Source organism: Pongo pygmaeus, chromosome 21 (genome assembly GCF_028885625.2).
Source record: "Pongo pygmaeus isolate AG05252 chromosome 21, NHGRI_mPonPyg2-v2.0_pri, whole genome shotgun sequence".
NCBI lineage: Eukaryota > Metazoa > Chordata > Mammalia > Primates > Hominidae > Pongo > Pongo pygmaeus.
The window spans coordinates 11,053,032-11,072,840 of record NC_072394.2 but is presented as its reverse complement, the minus strand read 5'-3'; the positions used below and the strand labels follow the sequence as shown (position 1 = coordinate 11,072,840).

The 19,809-nt window shown below is 40.2% G+C and overlaps 1 protein-coding gene across 13 annotated transcripts in view; it reads left to right on the top strand.

The window, feature by feature from the left end:
- The window catches only part of KIF16B (kinesin family member 16B), a 299,792-nt gene that overhangs the window by 197,336 nt on the left and 82,647 nt on the right, over positions 1-19,809 (top strand). For 9 of the 13 annotated variants that reach the window (XM_054467129.2, XM_054467128.2, XM_063659361.1 and 6 more), the window contains 2 exons: positions 944-994; positions 15,142-15,264. In XM_054467129.2, the coding sequence (XP_054323104.1) occupies positions 944-994; positions 15,142-15,264 (174 nt within the window). Of the gene's footprint in view, positions 1-943; positions 995-2,311; positions 4,626-15,141; positions 15,265-19,809 lie in introns of those variants that run through there. The other 4 variants (XM_054467123.2, XM_054467124.2, XM_054467125.2 and 1 more) reach the window with 1 other exon arrangement.

Sequence of the window (19,809 nt, the reverse complement as noted above, 5' to 3'; positions counted from 1 at the left end):
GATTACAGGTGTGAGCCACCGCACTCAGCCCATTAATCTTTCAAGATGACCTTGAAGATAAGTTTTTGGTGGTAGTGGTGGGGTCTTTTGTTTTCCAGTGAGAAAATTCAGATGTGGAATGTTCTAGAAAAAATATTAAATATTGCTTGGGCAGAGTGTAACAGTTTATAAATAGTATTAATTCAAGAGTAACTTTATTTTATAATTTTGTAATTGTGACAACTTTTAAGTGATTATAAAGTCTAAAATACTTTTTAATTCTACATGCAACATTCCTGTTTTCTTCCAAAATACTTCCAATTTCCATATTTATTTTACTTTGTAAATTATCCAAAATATAAATAGAATTTTGACTTTTAGAAGATACGTATTTGTGACAAGTCTATATTGAACAATGAGAACACATGGACACACGAAGGGGAACATCACACTCTGGGGACTGTTGTGGGGTGGGGGGAGGGGGGAGGGATAGCATTGGGAGATATACCTAATGCTAGATGACGAGTTGGTGGGTGCAGCGCACCAGCATGGCACATGTATACATATGTAACTTACCTGCACATTGCGCACATGTACCATAAAACCTAAAGTATAATAATAATAATAATAATAATAGTAAAAGAAAAAAAAAAAAAAAAAAAAAAGAAATAAAGACAATGCATTTCTATCCTGCAAATTAAGAAATGCCCTAAGGAGATCTTGTTTTTAATATTATTCTTAGAATTTTAAGATTAGGAGTAAATGTTTCAGTTCTCTGATGGCAGATGGATCAATAGAGTCATGTTTATCTTGGGGATGTAAATTATATAGAAGGGTTGTCATTGTTGAATGACAAGTATGTTTATTTAGATTTCCATTCCCATAAATACTTGTAATTGAATCAGTCCCCCGCCCCATGAACTTGCTATAATTTAATATAGAGGACTTTTTATTTTCTTTTCAGGATAATGAGAAACTTCACAATGGCACCATTCAACGTAAACTAAAATATGAGGTAGGTAATGATTTTTCAGATTGATAGGGTCGCCTTAAATTATGGCATGCTCATGTGATTAAATTTTCTTAATGTCTAGTTGCATAATTAGAATTTTGAGGTCCCAGCGAGATTAATGGCTAATAGGGAAGGCAAGCTATTATATGGACTTAAAATTAAACGGAATCCTGTAGGTTGAAACTGCTTTGACTTTATTTGAATGGCATGTAGCTGTGGTGGAGCTTTGCCCAGTTTTTCATTCGTAACGGTAGATTTTCCCTTGGTCTGCATTTAAAAGGCAGAATTATATAATCAGAATCAGATATGGGATTTGGAAATGAAACTCAGTACTCCTTCTGTCCATTTTGTAGACTGTGAGTTGGCAGTAGTACAAAGGAAATACTCTTGATTGATTAACTTGTTTCTCTGGTGGATTGTCAAACCAAGGTTTATTTGGGCATGAAATTTGTAAGGTTTCACTGGTATTTTCCTCCACTAAGAGGCATGTCCCTCCCATATATTCCTAAATTTTAAAAAATCAACCCCCAAAAAATAGTAGGTGATGGAAATTTTCCAGATTGTGTCCATACATTACTGAACAGACAGCAAGAGGTGGATGTTCACAGAGGCTGAGCTGACTTTGGCCTCAGCCACACCCTCCTGCCAGTCATCCAGTAATGATGTGATCTTCCCCTGGATGGCCATCTCCCTCCTCTACAGAGCAAGACACTGGCTTTCATTTCTTTTTGTCCACAGTACCTGGCACATAGCAGGTGCACAGTAGTCCTTCCATGGTGATGACTTGTAGATAAGAGTAATGATAATTACTATTAATGTTCACGGGAACATTTGATTCCCATGAAACAAACCAAAAGGAGAGAGAAATGTAACCTGGGTTAGGACACTTGGGCATTTCTTTTGGCCTTGCCATCTGATTTTCATTAAGTTTGCCTTGATTGCATTTTGGACATATGATCATGGACTTATTTTCATAACTAAATTTGACCTTCTAAACATTGAATCAGAGGGCTTGGAATTTATTGTAGGGAAAATGAAATATTAGATCAAGAAGTGGGTACTGTGGCTCAATCCCATACAAAGTATTTCTATTAAAATTCTCAGTGATTTATAATATATATAATATGGAAAATTGATGTTCTGTGTATGAATCAGATAATCGATTCCTTAATCATGCATCAATACGAATGGCTTAGGCTTTTTATTTAACCTCTGAATTAATCTACCCAATGAAACCAATGACAAGAATCAACATGTGCAAAAGAATCACAGAAAAAGATACCACATCCCCATTTCAACTTTTTTTGACACCTTGAACAGAAAAGGCAGTTTTGCCCAGCATGGTATCTTGTCCCACGTCTGCCCAGAGATGCCACTGACACTTCCAGCCTCATTAGAGAGGAGAGGAGGGAGGTGGATCAGAATGACCACTGGGATCATCCCATGCTGTGGAGCGTCTCAGGCTCTAAAACAACTTCCTCAGCATCACAAGAGAGAACTCACCAGCAAAGGGATCAGTCCTCAGTACCCGAGGTATTCCAGGACAGTGAAAACAAATATTGTCATCCAGAGCATGCTGGCCATTTTGAACCAAAATGTTTTAATCTACCTAAAATCTCTTTTCTTAATGAAAGTAACACCGATGACGCAGAAGATTTTCAGAGTAAGTCAGAAAATTTCAGTGAGCTGATGACTCATAAAGATGAACACAGCTTGAGAGTCAAGTCCAGTTGGACTTTGCTGCAGCATACGTCCGAAGAAGTGTCTATAAATAGTGGAGGCAAGCAGGCCAGGCAAGGCAAGGTGCTCTGCTTGGTTCTGTCTGAAGGCATTTCCCATGAGGAGAGAGCATCCTGCAGTGCCCCGCAGAGCGTACTGGCCTCTGAGTTTTATAGTGAGCAGCAAGGTGAGGAAGAGTTGGATGCTAAAAAAATGAGCTCATCAGAGTCACTGATAAATATCAGAACAGAAGGAAACAATGGACTGGGATATTTTTACCACAAGTTCTCAGACCTTTATAAAGATACCAGCAGTCACCTGCTTCAGGCTGGCACAAAGGTGATCAGCCAAGCTAGGCTTGTGGGGAGTCTGTGTGCTCCGAGGGGGCTCCCCTCCCAGGTAACAACATTTGTCAGAAGCGTGCCATTCCTGAAGCACTTAGCCCCACACATGCCCTTGAAGATTGACATGCAGTCAACAGAATCTCATTCACCGGAAGCTCGGGTCGGCAGCAGCGAGAGCGAAGCTGCAGGGAGCCTGAGGCCAGCAGAGGGTGCGGTGCCTTACTGGGCCTCCGTCTTTGCAGCTGCAGGTTTACCAGGTTCCTCGCCAAGCTCAGTTTTTCGCCTTGAATATGAAGATGCTAGAAAGAGCTCTGCATTTAAGCAGAGCCTTGTGCAATTCCCGGACCAAATGCTGAAACTGCAAGAGTGCCCTTTAAAAGACCTACTTAGGCATGTGACTTGTTCTCTACCAGAACCTTTGGGCAACATGAACGAAGTCAAAGGCATTTACTGGCTTGCTGTTGCTACCTGCACAGCACCTGACCCTCAGCCAGCGTGTTTGCTCCTGCTTCAGTCAACTTTATATGCTTTGGTCCTGTCAGATAATCTCCTTGGCTCAATGAGCATTTTTCATGCTCTACCTCTCTCTGGTCTACAGGAGATTCAGATTGGCTTTGGTGGACAGAGTATTCGATTCCTGAGCTCTGCAGAGGGTCTTCTGCTCACTGCGTTCAGTTACAACAAATACCTCTCTCAACAGCTGTGTCGTGACCTCCTGTGTGTCCTGATGCCAGAGCCTGATGCCGCTGCCTGCGCTAATCATCCCTTGCTCCAGCAAGATCTGGTTCAGCTTTCTCTTGATTGGAAAACAGAAATCCCTGATTTAGTTTTGCCAAATGGAGTTCAGGTGTCATCCAAATTCCAGACTACCTTGGTTGACATGATTTACTTTCTTCATGGAAATATGGAAGTCAATGTCCCTTCCCTGGCAGAAGTTCAGTTACTGCTCTACACAACAGTGAAAGTCATGGGTGACTCTGGCCGTGACCAGTGCCAGTCGCTAGTCCTTCTGAACACCCACATTGCACTGGTGAAGGAAGACTGTGTTTTTTATCCACGCATTCGATCTCAAAACATACCTCCTCCGGGTGCACAATTTGATGTGATCAAATGCCATGCTTTAAGTGAATTCAGGTGTGTTGTTGTTCCAGAAAAGAAAAATATGTCAACAGTAGAACTAGTCTTCTTACAGAAACTCAAACCTTCAGTAGGTTCCAGAAATAGTCCACCTGAGCACCTTCAGGAAGTCCCAGATGTCCAGTTGTTCACCACCCCATTGTATCTTCAAGGCAGTCAGAATGTCGCACCTGAGGTCTGGAAACTTACTTTCAATTCTCAAGATGAGGCTCTTTGGCTAATCTCACATTTGACAAGACTCTAAGGAGGAGACTTTTAAAGATGCACTACATGTTTTTTGAGATCATTAATAAAATAAGCATTGTGAAAACAGTCAAGGCAATATGAATATCTCTGTGTAGCTAATTGAATTGGAACTGGAAAAATGCAGACCTCTAAAATTGAAAATGTAAATATTTTAAATATCTACAATAAAATAAAAACAGCTAATAGCAGAGCCCCGATAAAATATCTTTATCATCACCTTGCTTCATTTTCTCGAAACTCAGGCTTGTAAATTTGTGCCTGCCTCATTATTTGTGAGGTGATTAAAACATTTCTGATTGTTTGTCTTCGTGTCGATTTATAGTGTGGTGGCTTGGAATCTGTCTGTGCCTGCTGGATTCCGGCAGGCTAATTTATGCTGCCTGAAAAAGTGCCCAGTCTGGCAGTGACCTTCATTGACATCCTTGGTTTCAGCTGTGATTAGGATAGTTATGTAGCGGAGCACATTAGTGATGCGTCAAGCTTCCTATGAGGACCCAGGGATTGAAAGTGTCCTCCCATCACCATGGTATGCGGAATCGAGACAGTGATACATGCCCTGCAGTGTCTGCTTCCTCACTTAATTGCCTTTACCTTCCTCCTTTCATACGTCTTGATGATTCCCTTTTAACCCTTGCGATTTCAGCTCCTTACTTGTTGGTGTATTTGTGACTATTCCACCTAATCTGTATCCCCCACCACCACCATATTCCAGTTCTTTCTCAGAACTTTTGTCTCTCTATCCTGTAAGTCTCTTTATCTCAGAATCTCACTTTTTCTAGTGGCTTCTTTCTGCTGTCTTGTCGAATATATAGTCCCCTTAGAGGTACCTCCCTCTGGCATCTCACCCAGCCACCACTTATAACCTTTGATCGAGGTCTCCTGCTGGCCCCAGCTGGTCAGTTTGCTGGCCTCCCTTCTCAGGCGAGTTCCCTACTGCATCTGCCCAGGGTGGGGCTTCTCTCTTCATGAAGCTCCACCCAGTAGTCAGCTGCCTCCTCCTAGGTAAGAGGCTGCAAACTGTGCTCTTCAGGGTCTCTAGCTCCTCTGATGAACCCTTTCCTCTCTGTCCCACTCTGTCCAAAAATCCTATCAGGTTACACGTTTTGTATTTGTTTTCAATTTCATCTGACCCTAGTTGCTCCGCCACTGTTCTTTCCTGTCAGGTGTGTGTTCTCTTAAATCCAGAGTTCTCAGAAGGAAGGAGATGTGCTTCTGTCTTGCTCCGCCCATTCTCCTTCCACTCTCAGCTGAACCATCTTTAGCCCACAGTAGCTCTCAGTGGACATTGGATGCAGCTGAGTGAGTCAGTGATTCTCCTGGCATGGAAGGGGCATTTTCTATTCTGGTCAAATCTTTGGATAAGTGCAACATAAATGTTGTAGTGCCTTCTTCATTTCTGTTCCTAATCAATGACAGAGATGGTGTCAAAGCTTAACACACACAGAAACTTACCATCTTCCTTTGGCCAGGAAGTGCTCATCTTCCCTCTTTCCCCTGACAGAGGAAATGACAAGCTACCCACACTGGGTCTACATTCCCACCTATTTTCCTCTACCTAGTGTTGCAGACATGAACAGGAAAAGACAGGGAATTGGAGAATGTGTTATGATCTGCGGACTGGTGGCTGCAGTCATGTGTGCTTCTGACCAGTGGAGGCATTTGGTTTTTTGAGACAGTTGGATTCTCGTGTTTTTCATTTCCAAAGCACCCCCTACCCCCACACATAAATACCTTATTACCTTATATCTAAAGGCTTTTAACTCTTTGATGAGGACATCATTAAAAATAGTCACTAATTTGTCATCATCTTGGTTGGTAGGTCATCTTCCATCATGAACAAACACTCCTAAAATGTACCATGATAGTTTTCTAATATCTTAATAATATTTCTCCTAATTTATTTTTATTTTTTTAACTTTTTAAAACTAATATATTTTGCATTCCTTTTTTCTTTTTAGGTTGTTCCATCCAGTATTTTCTCATATTTTCTTGATAAGAAAAAGAGTTATACTCCAATAGCCTTGTCCAAGTTAAAAAAGAAAGAAAGAAAAACAATTAATGATTATGAAGGGCAGAGGGAATAGATTTTAAGATGCCAGCAGAGGGATGCCATGGTCAGGAAGAAGAGAGTGATAAATAAACAGTACATAATTTTAACAAAGAGTGTTAAAGATTAGACAGATGTGCTTATTCGCACAGGTACAGAAGCATAATTCCACCATGTTGTAAATCATGGCCTTTAGGACTTCTCAGAGATGGAACATGCAGCAGATATGAGCATTGTATAAAAATCATATCACTCATTATAACTCCTGCTGTCTGCTTTATGATCTAAGAAGGCCACAATGGGATCATGTTCAGATTTTACCACATAATAGAAGCAGCTTGCAGCACTCAGATTCAGCATGTCACTTCTCTCACCTAAGCATACTTTGTACCTTGAGATAAAATATAGTCCCTGGGTGTGAGAGTTTGATTTACTCTCTGTGAAGTAAGTATTAAGGTTGTCGTGATGCCTGTGGAAGCCAGTGAAGTATTGTTGGTGCCATTATCCACTGTGACTTCAATCCTAGCAGCTCCCTCTGCTGCGGCTTCAATCCTAGGAGCTCCCTCTGCTCATTTCTTCAGGAGTTCTAAGCCTACAGCACCCCTAGAGTGGAGCAACTATGAGAGTCTGAGTATTCAACCTGCTATAACGACATCTTGGCTGTAATGAGTTTCTGAATCAGAAAAAAATAGACGCATACATTCTTGGTTATGTGGTATTCTGCATTGTTATAATATAGGCATAAACATTTATATTGTGGGACTTAATACATTCTAGACAATAGCTCTTTGAATACTTTTGAAATAGTGATTTCATCTGAATTTGATTAAAATCCATTTTGCGCACAGCTGCCTGTTTTACAGACTTGTGGTTGGCAGGATGAATTTATTTAGTCTTTGTTGAAAAACATTTCAAAACAGTGTGTCTCCCTGTTCTCATTACTTTAAAAATGTGCATGCATCCCTTTGGAAGAGAGTACTTAAGCCTTCCAGCAGTAGTAATTACAGTAATTTTTGCTTACATTCTCTTTCCCAGATGATTTAAAGCTTTGTATGATAAATAGATTAGAGCCACTTTTATTAATGCTCCTTTGATGATCAACCCGGCTTATTGGATAGACCAGTTTCTAATGAGGTCATTTTGTTAATTTAGTTACACAATTTCCAGTATGTAGCTTAGACAACTCTGCCTCATTCCTTAGAATATCTACTGTGACAGATGTTATATCAGTCTACAATTGCCAAATAACAAACAACCCCCCCCAAATTTCAGTGGCACATTAAAAAAAGTTTTTATTTTATTCTGCTGCTTTGCAAGTAGATTGGAGTGGCTGTGCTGTAGGCTGCAGGTCATCTGTTGCTCAACCAGGGTTTTTCTGCTCCACACATGTCATTTTGGGATCTATTCAGAAGGGGCAGTAGCCATCGTGGTGATGACAGAAACACAGAAGGGCAGTCCTGCAAGCCTTTGCCTGTGTCTGCTAACATCTCATTGGCCAACACAAGTCACATGACCAAGCCCCAAATCAAGGGGCAAGGAAGTACCCTCCATCCATCAAGAGGCCATGGTGAGACTTGGGATATGTACTACTATTACAGGGAGAGAAGAATTGGGACCGGCAATTAATTTTCCATGGATGTATTATGTCAAGGTTCCCAAAGCTCTATTAAAGATAAGACTCAGATAAAACTTGTAGGACTTCTCCCTAATGGAAACATTAAGGTACTGGGAAGAGTATGCCCTAGGACCTTTTAAGTTACATATTCAATTTGAGTACCTCCACGGATGGGCTGATTGCCTTCTACCTCTGAAGCACTTTTTTCATTGGGAACTGCTCTTACTGTTACACCATTCTTTCCATAATCTCCCTTATTTTGATCTCCATCTGCAAAGTCTGTTCATCTGTGGCACCCTCTGTTGCAGAGTAAAACAAGTGTATTTTGTAATCTGCATTATACACAACCCTTCAGAGAAGACATTTCTCATATATCTGCCTCCTCTGATTTTTCTCCTTTACCTCCAACACCCTTCTGTCTCTCCGCTGTTTCTTAAACAGTACATTTTTCAAACCATCACCATCAAATCTCTTGTTAAGGATGCACTGTTGTAGTATGCTAATGCCTTCTTTATGAGGGATGGAATTGAATAAACTAGTTGATGAGAAGGAAAGAGATTCTATTATAAGTCACTCCTCCTGCCTTTTAATATCTGGTTAAAATCTTTTGTTGCTGAAGGTGCAGAGGGTTATAGGGGTGACAGCCATCCCAGTCACTGTTTATATTGTGGTTTACAATGTAGGACTTCTTGCTCATATTTTGTTCCTTTTGATACTTATGGTGGTCCTACTGGAATGTAGGAATTCACGTTGAACTCCATTTCAGATTTGGAAATTTAGACTCAAAAAGGATTACTAGGTTGAGAATTGGGACTTAAATCTAGACTTTTCTACTCTAGAATGTATATATTTGTCCACAGTGCCAAAGCCATTTCATAGTCACTATTATTTTTGACATTGGTAAAATTTTTTATTGATTTTTTTATAGGAATGACTATGCTAGAAATATATATTTCCAAGTATTGCTAAGTTGATTCTTAACTGACCTGTAAATTTGTTTTCTTGGAATTCTAGACATTAATCATTATTTCTGTCTGTATGAGTTGTTGTTTTCAAGATTGCCTTACAAGTTTCTTTTCAATTCCTTTTATTTCCTTGCATGGATCTTACTTCTGTTTCCACTCCGCATTTTTAGCTCTCTAAAAGAAAGCTTAGACACAGTCATGGCGTGAATTTGATGCACATAAGTTTGTATGTTTACTTTTGCTTCTTTGGCTGGAAGTGCATCCCTGCCTTTTATTTTCTCTGGGCCTTAGTATTCAGCATGGTTTGAACCAAAGCCAGGGCTCAGCAAAAAATCAGTGAGTGAACATCAGTGGTACTTTTCATGATTAATCAATGACATTGTACAATTATAATAGAAGGGAGAACATCCGCTTTTCCCTGAGGGTCCTAACCTGTCTGTATTCATGCTTAATAGTGACAGCCACTTAGCAGTTGTTGCTACATTATCAGTCAGGTATAATAGACCCCATATTTAATCTTTTTAAAATCAGCCATTAATTGATACATTGTTCAAAGATGATGACCACTTAATATAATGATCTTTGGTGATCTAGAGAAAAATAGTGACACTTTTAATAGTTTCAAGTTGAAACATTCATCCAATATTCAATATTTCCAAACCTTGAAACAATGTTGGTCAGTTCAGATCTATGTAGAAGAAATAATTGATTCTGGTGAGAATCATGGGTTGGAAATGTCAACTAAACCTTTTGGAGTTATCCAAAGGCCGCTAAACTTAAGATATTCTACAAGTACCAATGTCCAACAGTTTGCCATCTTCTGGGTAACTTATCCTTTAGGATATATATCAAAACTTGTATTTGTTTCCTGATGTGAGTCTTCCAGACTCACTTTAGAAATGAGATAAGGTTAGCACTGTTTCTCCACACCAGGCTATTGTTAAGTCCCATCCTTCACAGGGATGGACAGGATGTACCTGTAGCATATATGGCCACATCTTGGCAAAATCCAATTCAGATGTATTTACCAAGCCTTCAAAGATAGTGTAGTGTTAATTAAGACAAGATCCCCTCATAGCAAAGGCAGGCTTCTCTACTGGAAATGGATAGGAACCTGTCTGGTTATTTACCATATACATCATTTGTGCTTGTTCCTGCATGTTATCTTTGTTCCCTGTTTCTTACAACCTGGCTGATGTTTGAGGCTATAACAAATCTTCATCATCTCTTTCCCCAAATCTTCATCGTCTCTTTCCCCAAATCTCCATTTTCAAATTGTTGGGGCATAATAGGTACTTGAGACACAATAGCTCTAATTAGAACTATCAGTATAGTATGTGTAGTTGAAAAAAGGAAGGATTAGAAATATGTGCTATGGTTGGAACAGGGACAGGAGAATTTGTAATTTTGTTAAATCTAATAAAAAGCCAGGTTTGCCTGTATTTCAGAAGCAAAGCTTGGCTATGGGCTCCTGGAGATTAGATGGCAGTCCTTAGGCCAGACCTTGTCATGATGTGTATACTGAATTTGACCGTCTGGTACATAATTAGAATGTTTAGGGACAACTGTTGATGACTCCCTGAGGACCTGGACCGTTTCATGTTCTCTGAGAGCCCGCAGTGATCTGAGTGGATATTAGTGCTGCTTCCTGTTCATTTCCTCAATTTGTTCCTTTTGAAGGAAATAGCCTGAGTAGTAAAAGAAGACTTTGAACTGAATATTTACAATGTACCTTATGTTCTGCCTATTTCTTTCAGCTAAGGACTGGACTACAGTGTTTCACCAAGAATGGAAAAATAGCGTATTTGTTGACACAGAGCATTATTTCATTAAAAGCTATCAGAAAAAATATTTTTTGTATTTAACTTTTAAAGATAGTTCTTATGTACAGATATGTAATTCAAGTTACCAATTATCTACTTTTTCTTGACTTTTTATTTCTAAATAGGATCACTCCATGACACATTTAAAATTGCTTATACTGTCTTCTGTACTCATCCACGCCAGTTCTGCTTGCAGAGAGGTGTTCCACACACCTCCTACTACAATGCCATCAACTTCCCCTTCAGAGTCTAAGAATCTTTTTTGCCACATATAGGGAAACTGTGACAGATTCCAAAATAAATAATGCCATGGAAATATAAAAGCTCCCATAAATAATGGGATATAATGGGATACAGCAAACATTTGCATGTCTAGTATAAACCTCAAGATACTCAAAATATAGCCACTTCCAAATCAAAAATAAATTTAAGAGACATTTATGTTAACTTTACTTCCTGTCCAGTATAAACATAGTTTAGGAGAATGTCAAGAATTTTTTACACTGTACCCCGAGAATTCCACATTTCTCATGAAATTGACTTCATAAAATAATGTTTACAAATCACACCACAGTGATGATTTGATGGGAACATATTTTGATTTTTAAATTTATTTATGCATTTGCTCAGATCCCTACCTTAAATTTTAGTTATTCATTTCTGTAGCTGTTCATTTCTGTATACTTATTAATATTTAGTTCATATGAAATCAGTAAGATTGAAGTAAAGTGTAGCCAAGGATGATAGTGGGGACTCTGGCAGTATTTCTCGTCCCCAGTATGATATGTAATGAAGAGAGAAATATCTTTCTTCCTGCAAAGGATCCTGTTATGCTTCACTGTCTGGTCCTGTTTGGGACAGTAGCTCTTATATCCGCCAAGGGCCATGTATTGGTCCAGGCAGTTGCTAGTGTGTCAAAGCCTGCCCTAGATTGAGGTAGGCTACATAATATTATAAGATCTACTCATTCTCAAATACCTGGTCCCTACTCAATTCACTTGCCCAGTGAAATTGTCAAAGGCAGGTTTTTTTATTTGTTTGTTTGTTTTTTTTTTTGTAAATAATCTATGATCCTGAGCCTCAAGCAGCTTTCCTTTTATTAGGGATTGGTTTTACCCTGGTACATTCTTAGAAACGGAGAACTTTCCAGTTGTATTAGTCTGTTCTTGCCTTGCTATAAATACCCAAGACTGGGTAATTTACAAGAAAAGAGGTTTAATTGGCTCATGGTTCTGCAGGCTGTGTAGAAAATATAGCACTGGCTTCTTATTCTGGGGAAGCCTCAGGAAGATTACAATCATGGTGGAAGGTGAAGGGGAAGCAGGTGTCTCACACACTGGGAGCAGGAGCAAGAGAAAGAGTGGGAGGGAGGTGCCACATGCTTTCAAATGACTAGATCTGGTGAGAACTCACTCATTATCGCAAAGACTGCACCAAGCCATAAGGGATCCACCCGTGTGACCCAAACTCCTCCCACGGGGCCTACCTCCAACACCAAGAATATTACAACTCCTCATGAGATTTGGATGGGGACAAATATCCAAACCATATCACCAGCCATAAAATACCCAGATCATCAGTTACAGTCTTACCTCATTTTAAAAACTGACTTATGAAAAGAGAAAGTGAAGGTCGCAAATCTACCTTTAGAATATAATCCATCTAGGGTAGAAACATCAAATGTTTGTTCCAAACATCTGCAGTTGAGAAAAACTAAAGGTCTTAGAAATTACAAACACTTTGTAAAAGTTATATTGTATTCCCAAGGCCTGACCCTCTGTGTGGCACGTAGGTGGTACCTAGTAAAACAGCAATGTTTCATTATATATCTTAGGGGTGCCTAAAAGAAAAGGCATTTAGAAAGTCAAAGGTAAGTCTCCATTGCTTAGCTGACAGAACATGCCTAGGCAATTTTGACCATAGTTCTTCCTCAGTAAAATTCCTGACATTTGGATGACAAGATACATATTCATAGTTGTTCTCACTCCATCACAACTTTCTAATCCTGCTGTGATTACCAGTTCACTTGGAAGAGTCTGCCTCAGACCTTAAGTCCCACAGGGTGGGGCACTGTTGTGTTCATAGTTGGGTCCCTCCCATGTAGTTGGAATCTAATAAATGCCATGCCCATTTCCACAGGGGAACTGAGGTGAAGAGAGGGCAAGAGACTTACTCCGAGACCAAGTCCTAGAACTAGGATTGGATTCCACATCTTCTCCTTCCTTCTGAGTCTTGAAGTGAACATCACCTGGAATCCCGTGTCCATTTTCTGTGACTAGGTCAGGGAAGCAGATAAAGTTAGAGTATGTTATGCTTGTGGATACTGTCATCCACACTTTTTTGAGAACCCGTTCATTCACGTGATCCTAAAAGGTTCAAGTATGTAAATGGAGGTATCCCTAGGCAAAACTGAAAAACATAAAGTTTGCCTTTCAGGTCGTCTCCCTCACAGGTGTATGTGTGACCGCCATGTGCCTCAAGTGACAGAAGCCCATATAATTTTTTTTTTTCCTTTGAGATGGAGTCTCGCTCTGTCGCCCAGGCTGGAGTGCAGTGGCATGATCTCAGCTCACTGCAACCTCTGCATCCCGGGTTCAAGTGATTCTCCTGCCTCAGCCTGCCAAGTAGCTGGGACTACAGGTGCATGCCACCACGCCCAACTACTTTTTTGTATTTTTAGTTCAGACAGGCCTGCACCGTGTTAGCCAGGATGGTCTCGATCTCCTGACCTCGTGATCAACCTGCCTCGGCCTCCCAGAGTGCTGGGATTACAGGCGTGAGCCACCACGCCCAGCCTCTTGATGGTTTTTGATATCAGGGACAGCTAAATCAGTGTACCATTATGATAAACAATTAATTCTTCTTGCTTTGGGTGACTAGCCATGCAGAGAAAAATTAATATCCTGTAACAGGCTTTGGAAACTTCATGCCAAAATGCACACACAGTCAGCTAGATTGAAAGCAGCAATCTGAAACAAATTATATGTCCTTGTGTCCTCTGGAAGTCTGAGCTTTCATGCACACAGCTAAGTTGACACTCTCAAGTTACACCTGGCTGAGAACCCTTTCTGTCTGGGAGAAAGAGAGCTTATTGCCCCCTGTTTTCTTTATAGTCACATAAGTGGGTTCCATTGCATAATCATGGAATTCTCAGCATCTGAAAACCTATGTATATGTGAAGTGTTTATTAGCTCAATGTATCTCAGATGGATGTAATTATTGCACAGTTTCATGATTGCAGTCTAGAGTAGTGTGATGAAAGTGGGCCCTAGATTGTCCTGAGTTTAAATCTTGACTCTACCCCATACCTCCATCAAGTGAGCTCAACCCTCAGTCTTGGGCCTCTCATCTGATAAATAGGGTTAATAATGGTTAATACCTCGTAGGGGGAATTGTGAAGATTAATTGAGCCAATTCATGTAAACTGGTTAATGTAGTCCTTGGCATATAATGAGTATCCAATAAATGCTAACTATAATTATGATTCTAATTATTTTGTTATTGCTATTACTTCAAAAACATATGTTTTCTAAAGCCCCCAGCTTAGTGCAAACAATAAGGATTGTTCAGAGATTTCTTCCGATTCACACTTAAGAGAACTTCATTTGGAAGATTTATTTTTTTCATAATGCCTCTTCCTCAGACCCCACTAGTCCCCCACTGCCCAGGCCATAAATATTTGTCAGAGCCAAGTTGAGTAATCAAATGGGGCCTAAAGAAAATACTTGAGATTTGTTTTAATTGTGGTTTCAAGAGCTTTCCACACTACACTGGCTTATAAAAATGCCTAAAAGTTAAAAATGAAGTAAATTTGAATAAAATCTCCAGCTTTTGCAGTTTTATAAGTATAGCTGTCTGATAGTGTGTGAAGAAAAAAGTTTGTCAGATGGTCAAGACTTTTCAGAAGGCAATCTGGTTTACACTGATTTTTTTTAAGAAGTCAGGATAATGTAATTTGTCCCTGTTTTTACTTGTTCTTATAAATTGGAAGGAACTTCAAAGCCAAACAACACTTCATAGTGCTTTTTTCCTAACTCCTTGGAATGGTATACCTAAAATAATGGTCTTTTTGTTACGAGAGAGGCTTAGCTTTTCTCTTTCAAAGGAAGCCATCATTTTTCTAAATAAACCCTACTGGTTTGATGCTCTTTTCTCTACTTGAAACACATTTTCTCCCTCCTACCCGAGCAGGATATTTGCAGTGGAGTGATTCTGGTTTCTCTTTGTTCTCCCTGTCTGACATGCCTTTGATAGCGGATGGTTTCTCGCTCTTTGGGCGCAAATCCAGATGACCTGAAGGACCCAATTAAAATTAGTATCCCACGCTACGTCCTCTGCGGGCAAGGAAAGGATGCACACTTCGAGTTTGAGGTCAAGGTGAGTGTCTTCTTGACTCTTCTGGAGAATAGAGGTTGGAGACTATGCAGTGCTTTACCTGTCTTTATTTTTTCAAAAGGGGATGAAGCCGCATGTGAATATCCTGTTTGTAAAATATTTGGTCTTGCCCGTCTTTAAACCAGTCTGTAAAACTCTTGACTGTAACACGTGGAAGGAAGTTACCTCATAGAAGGTGTTGGTAAGGCAGACAGAAATGGAATTCCTTTCACCCACACCGTACAGGTAGGGTGACCAACCATCCAGGTTGCCCAAGACTTTCCTAACGTCTGCCCTTAAAGTTTCACACCTTGGGAAACCCCACAGTCCTGAGCAAACCAGGACAGTTGGTCACCCTCCCCATGGGCTTAGTCTTTATTTTTCTCATCTATAAAAATGAGACTAATAATATTTATGTCACAGGAATATCAGTGCATATAAAGTGCTGCATCTTGTGGCTGGTATAAACAGTAAATTGTAGCTATTGCTGCTATTACTACTGCTATTTTCGTTGTTGTTTCTATTATGAATTAGGAAACCCTCCTCATTTGTTTCAGGTGTTTCTTGATTTATACAACTTTTCAGGAAGAGATGTGCCTGTTTCCTTACGTCATGGTTTTCTAAATAATGACTTCATCTTTTTGCTAATTTGCTTTCATTGACTCATAACACTTTATTAAATAATGTTGCTGGCCACCATCCTCTTCTCAAGAAAGTAATGATAAATCACACTTCTTTTTTTTCAAGGATCAGCAAGGGTATTGATGTAATGAAGTCCACTAGGATCACCAGTGTATGCATGCATAAGGGTGTTCTTGGAGGCTATAGGTGGTTTTGTTCAGATCAACACCAGACCATGAATCTGGACACTGAGTTCTGTAGACTCTGACCCTGCTGCAATTTGCTGAGCAGCCATAAGTCATCTGAGCCTCAGTTTCCCCATTGATACAATGAGGAAATTGGAAAGTACCAGTGGTTTCCAGATTTTATTTTATCTGTGAAACTCCTTTGTTCAAAGAATATCTTATGTGGAAGGACACCGTAAAAGGCAGGGAAGCCTAGAGCTGCTGGGCACACACGGAGTGGGGAGGGAGGAAGGAGCCTAAAGCCAGCCCTCCCCACCGCCTGTCCCCACCCCTGATGCATCTCAGGGCAGCCCTGGGCTCTGGGGAATCCCTCTTTTCAGATGTCACATTCTTTCAACCTTCTGAGGAAATAATGTAAATAACTTCTTTTCTAGCTAACCAGACTTTTAGGATTTTATTTCTATATACTAAGTTTTCTGTTAGAAAAGAAAAAAAAAACAGGGCATCAGTTTATATATTTGAGGTTTTCATTGAGAAAGCATGATGCCTGTATGTTGTTGCTGTTATTCTTTTTTTTTTTTTGAGACAGAGTCTCACTGTGTTGCCCAGGCTGGAGTGCAGTGGCGCGATCTCAGCTGACTGCAACCTCTGCCTCCCGGGTTCAAGAGATTCTCCTACCTCAGCTTCCCAAGTAGCTGGGATTACAGGCATGTGCCGCCATGCCCGGCTGACTTTTTGTATTTTTAGTAGAGACAGGGTTGCACTGTGTTAGCCAGGATGGTCTCCATCTCCTGAGCTCGTAATCCACCTGCCTTGGCCTCCCAAAATGCTAGGATTACAGGCATGAGCCACCGCGCCCAGCCTTTGCTGTTATTCTTAACTTTACTGATCCAATTATGTGGGTTCTTATTTAAATGTTACGGTATGTCCTTGATCCACTGCTTCCCACTGCCCCTGACCTAATATCTATCTCCTGGTCAATTTTTTTTTCATTTGTTCTCAGCCATTCTAAATTGTGTGTGTGTGTGTGTGTGTGTGTGTGTGTGTGTAGAATTCCATTTGTACATATATGTGATTATACATGAATATAAAAACAATTTCGGAAGTTGTGTTTGCATCATGACCGTGTTTTTAAATTAGAGAGTGAAGACTGGCTTCCATTAGTTCAGAATTAGAATTCCCCAGCACATAGAACTCACAGCAGTAAAGTACACGCAATGATTTTAGTTGGTATACGGATTTATTTTACTTCAACAGATAAATGTGTTAATAAAATATAACTGTTAAATCAATTTCATGTATAGAACTCAGATAAGAAGATATTTAATATTTTAAAAACTGCATTGATTGAAATAAAAATTACAAGCAAATAATAATCAGGTGGTGTGCAGATTTGGCCAAAATTGTGAAGATGCTACTGCCCATGCAAGTTAGAGAAACCAAATACAGAAAATTCTATGAGGCCTTATGGAATCTAGGCGATCACTTCAAGATACATAAAATCCAAATCCACAGAGCTCTGCTTTCTTTGCATTTCTCAAAGCAAGTTCTAAAGCATGTAATTGTTCCACTTCCTTTTTCTGCTCGTCCTTAGGTGCTATAATTATGAGCACCAGGAATGTGTTAGCACCAACTTGGAGAATGTCTAGTTCTCTGTTTAGGCAGGGCCTCCTAATACCTTCACAAGTAGGTGTGTGGAAGCCCTCCACCCTATATGGATACCTTGTCATGGGGCAGTATGAGAAACAGACATGATGTGAATATACAGGCCTTCCCTGGAACAAAACAACAAAAACAGCCTCGCTCCAGGCAAAGAGGTAGCTTCTAAATAGCATCCCCTCCCCCTGCCCCCACAATCCTCATATCCTGCCATCTCCAGGCAACCTCAGCAGGTCACGCAGCCTCGCTGTGCCTTACCTGTCAAATGGGAATCATAAAACCCACCCTATTGGGTTGGTATGAGGAGTGGATGAGTTTCTATGTGTAAAGTGCTTGAAACAGTGCCTGTCACATACTAAGTGTTGGGTAAGTGTTTGTTATTAAAAAGAAATAAAAAATGGGATGAGTGAGATTTTACTGTGAGGTCCCCTTAATGACTTTTGATGTACAATTAGTTTTTATGAGAGTTTTGGATTTTGTTGGGATTTTTTTTCTTTTTGGTTGTTTGCTTGCCCTCAGCATTTGGAATTTAAAATTTAGATTGCTGACCTTTTCTCTCAGTCATTTGGACATTTCATGCATAGGCCCCGTTTTCTAGAACAAATAGTCATGCTTATGGTAATATATGGTAATATTTTGGCTACTACTAAATTCTTCTCTTGGTGAACCAGTGGCTATTTAAGGAGGCTAAGGTAAAAAGTATTATTTTTAAAAGAGACTATTCTCTTCAGTTTTAAGCTTTTTTGAAGGGAGATTTAACATTAATGTACATACATAGATATATTATTACACTTTATAATTTAGAAAAATCTTTGCTGCTTCTCTTTTAAAAAATCAGTTTTTGTTTTTCATTATCCCGCATGATGGTCCTGAGTACACGCAGTGAGATGCTGTGCCCTCTTTGACCAGCAGGGCAGGGTCTGACACCCCCTGATATAAGACCCCTGTTTGCTGTATAGCTTGCTGGTGTCACTGCCAGCTTATTTAGGGTCCCAGCTGATTTGTGTGACCACAGCAGGGTCCACGTGGTGTGAGGCCTGAGGGGCCCCGGGAGGGAGACAGCACGCCAGGGGTGTAGCTGCCCGGGTTCTCCTTTGTCATCTTCCCCTCACCCTCCTCAGCCGCCCTGCTTCCTGCGCTCTTCTGCCAACCTCTTTTTAGGTAGGACTCATTAGTCATTGAAATCATTACTTCTTCCTGGCCATTTTCATTTTAATCCCCAGTGTGGGAGCTCCAATTTGGTCTGCCCATTGCCACGTGAAGTAGTCAGGAGCCTGTTAAGGGAATGTTCCAGGGAGGACACAGGGCGTATGATTTCAAGGGAGGGCAGGAAGTCAACGGGGGTTCCCAGATGCTCATCTTCTGACCCCTGCTGGGCCCTGAGGAGGTTTCCACCACTGGTCTTTAAAATGAGAATAATAGAGTTTTTCATTAAACCAAAATCTATTTAATTCAAAAGGACTGTCTTCTATACCTGCTTTATTTGGGGGGATTAAAAACAACTCTTTTATGAAATAACTGTGAGGATATATAAGTAGACAGGTTTTTGTTGTTTGATCTCATTTAGTTTTTTAAAATTAACTCTGTTGAGGCATAATTTATATACAATGAAAGCACACATTTTAAGTGTAGTTTGATGAGTATTGACATATGTATACACCCATGTAACTAGCCCTCTGTTCAGGATTTGGAACTTTGCAGGCTCTCCAGAAGTTTCTGGTGCCCGTTTGCAGTCAGCACCCATGTTCCGGCACCAAAGCAAGCACTGATCTGCACCTACAGATTAGTCGTGTCTGCTCTAGCACACCATGGAGAGGGGATCCGACGGCATTTATCTTCTGTGTCTGGCTGCATTCATTTAATGTAATGTTTTGGAGATTTACCCATGTAGCTGAGTATAACAGTAATTCGTTTCTTTATATTAATAGCATCCCACTGTTATGTGAGATATGTCACAATTTGTGTATTCGTTTCTTTCCTGTTGGTGTTTGTTTTAATATTCTTAACTGATGATATAAAAGGTTATCATTTTGGTATCGCCCCTCTCCCCACTTTGTTTTACTCCTCCCAGGAACCCCTGGGT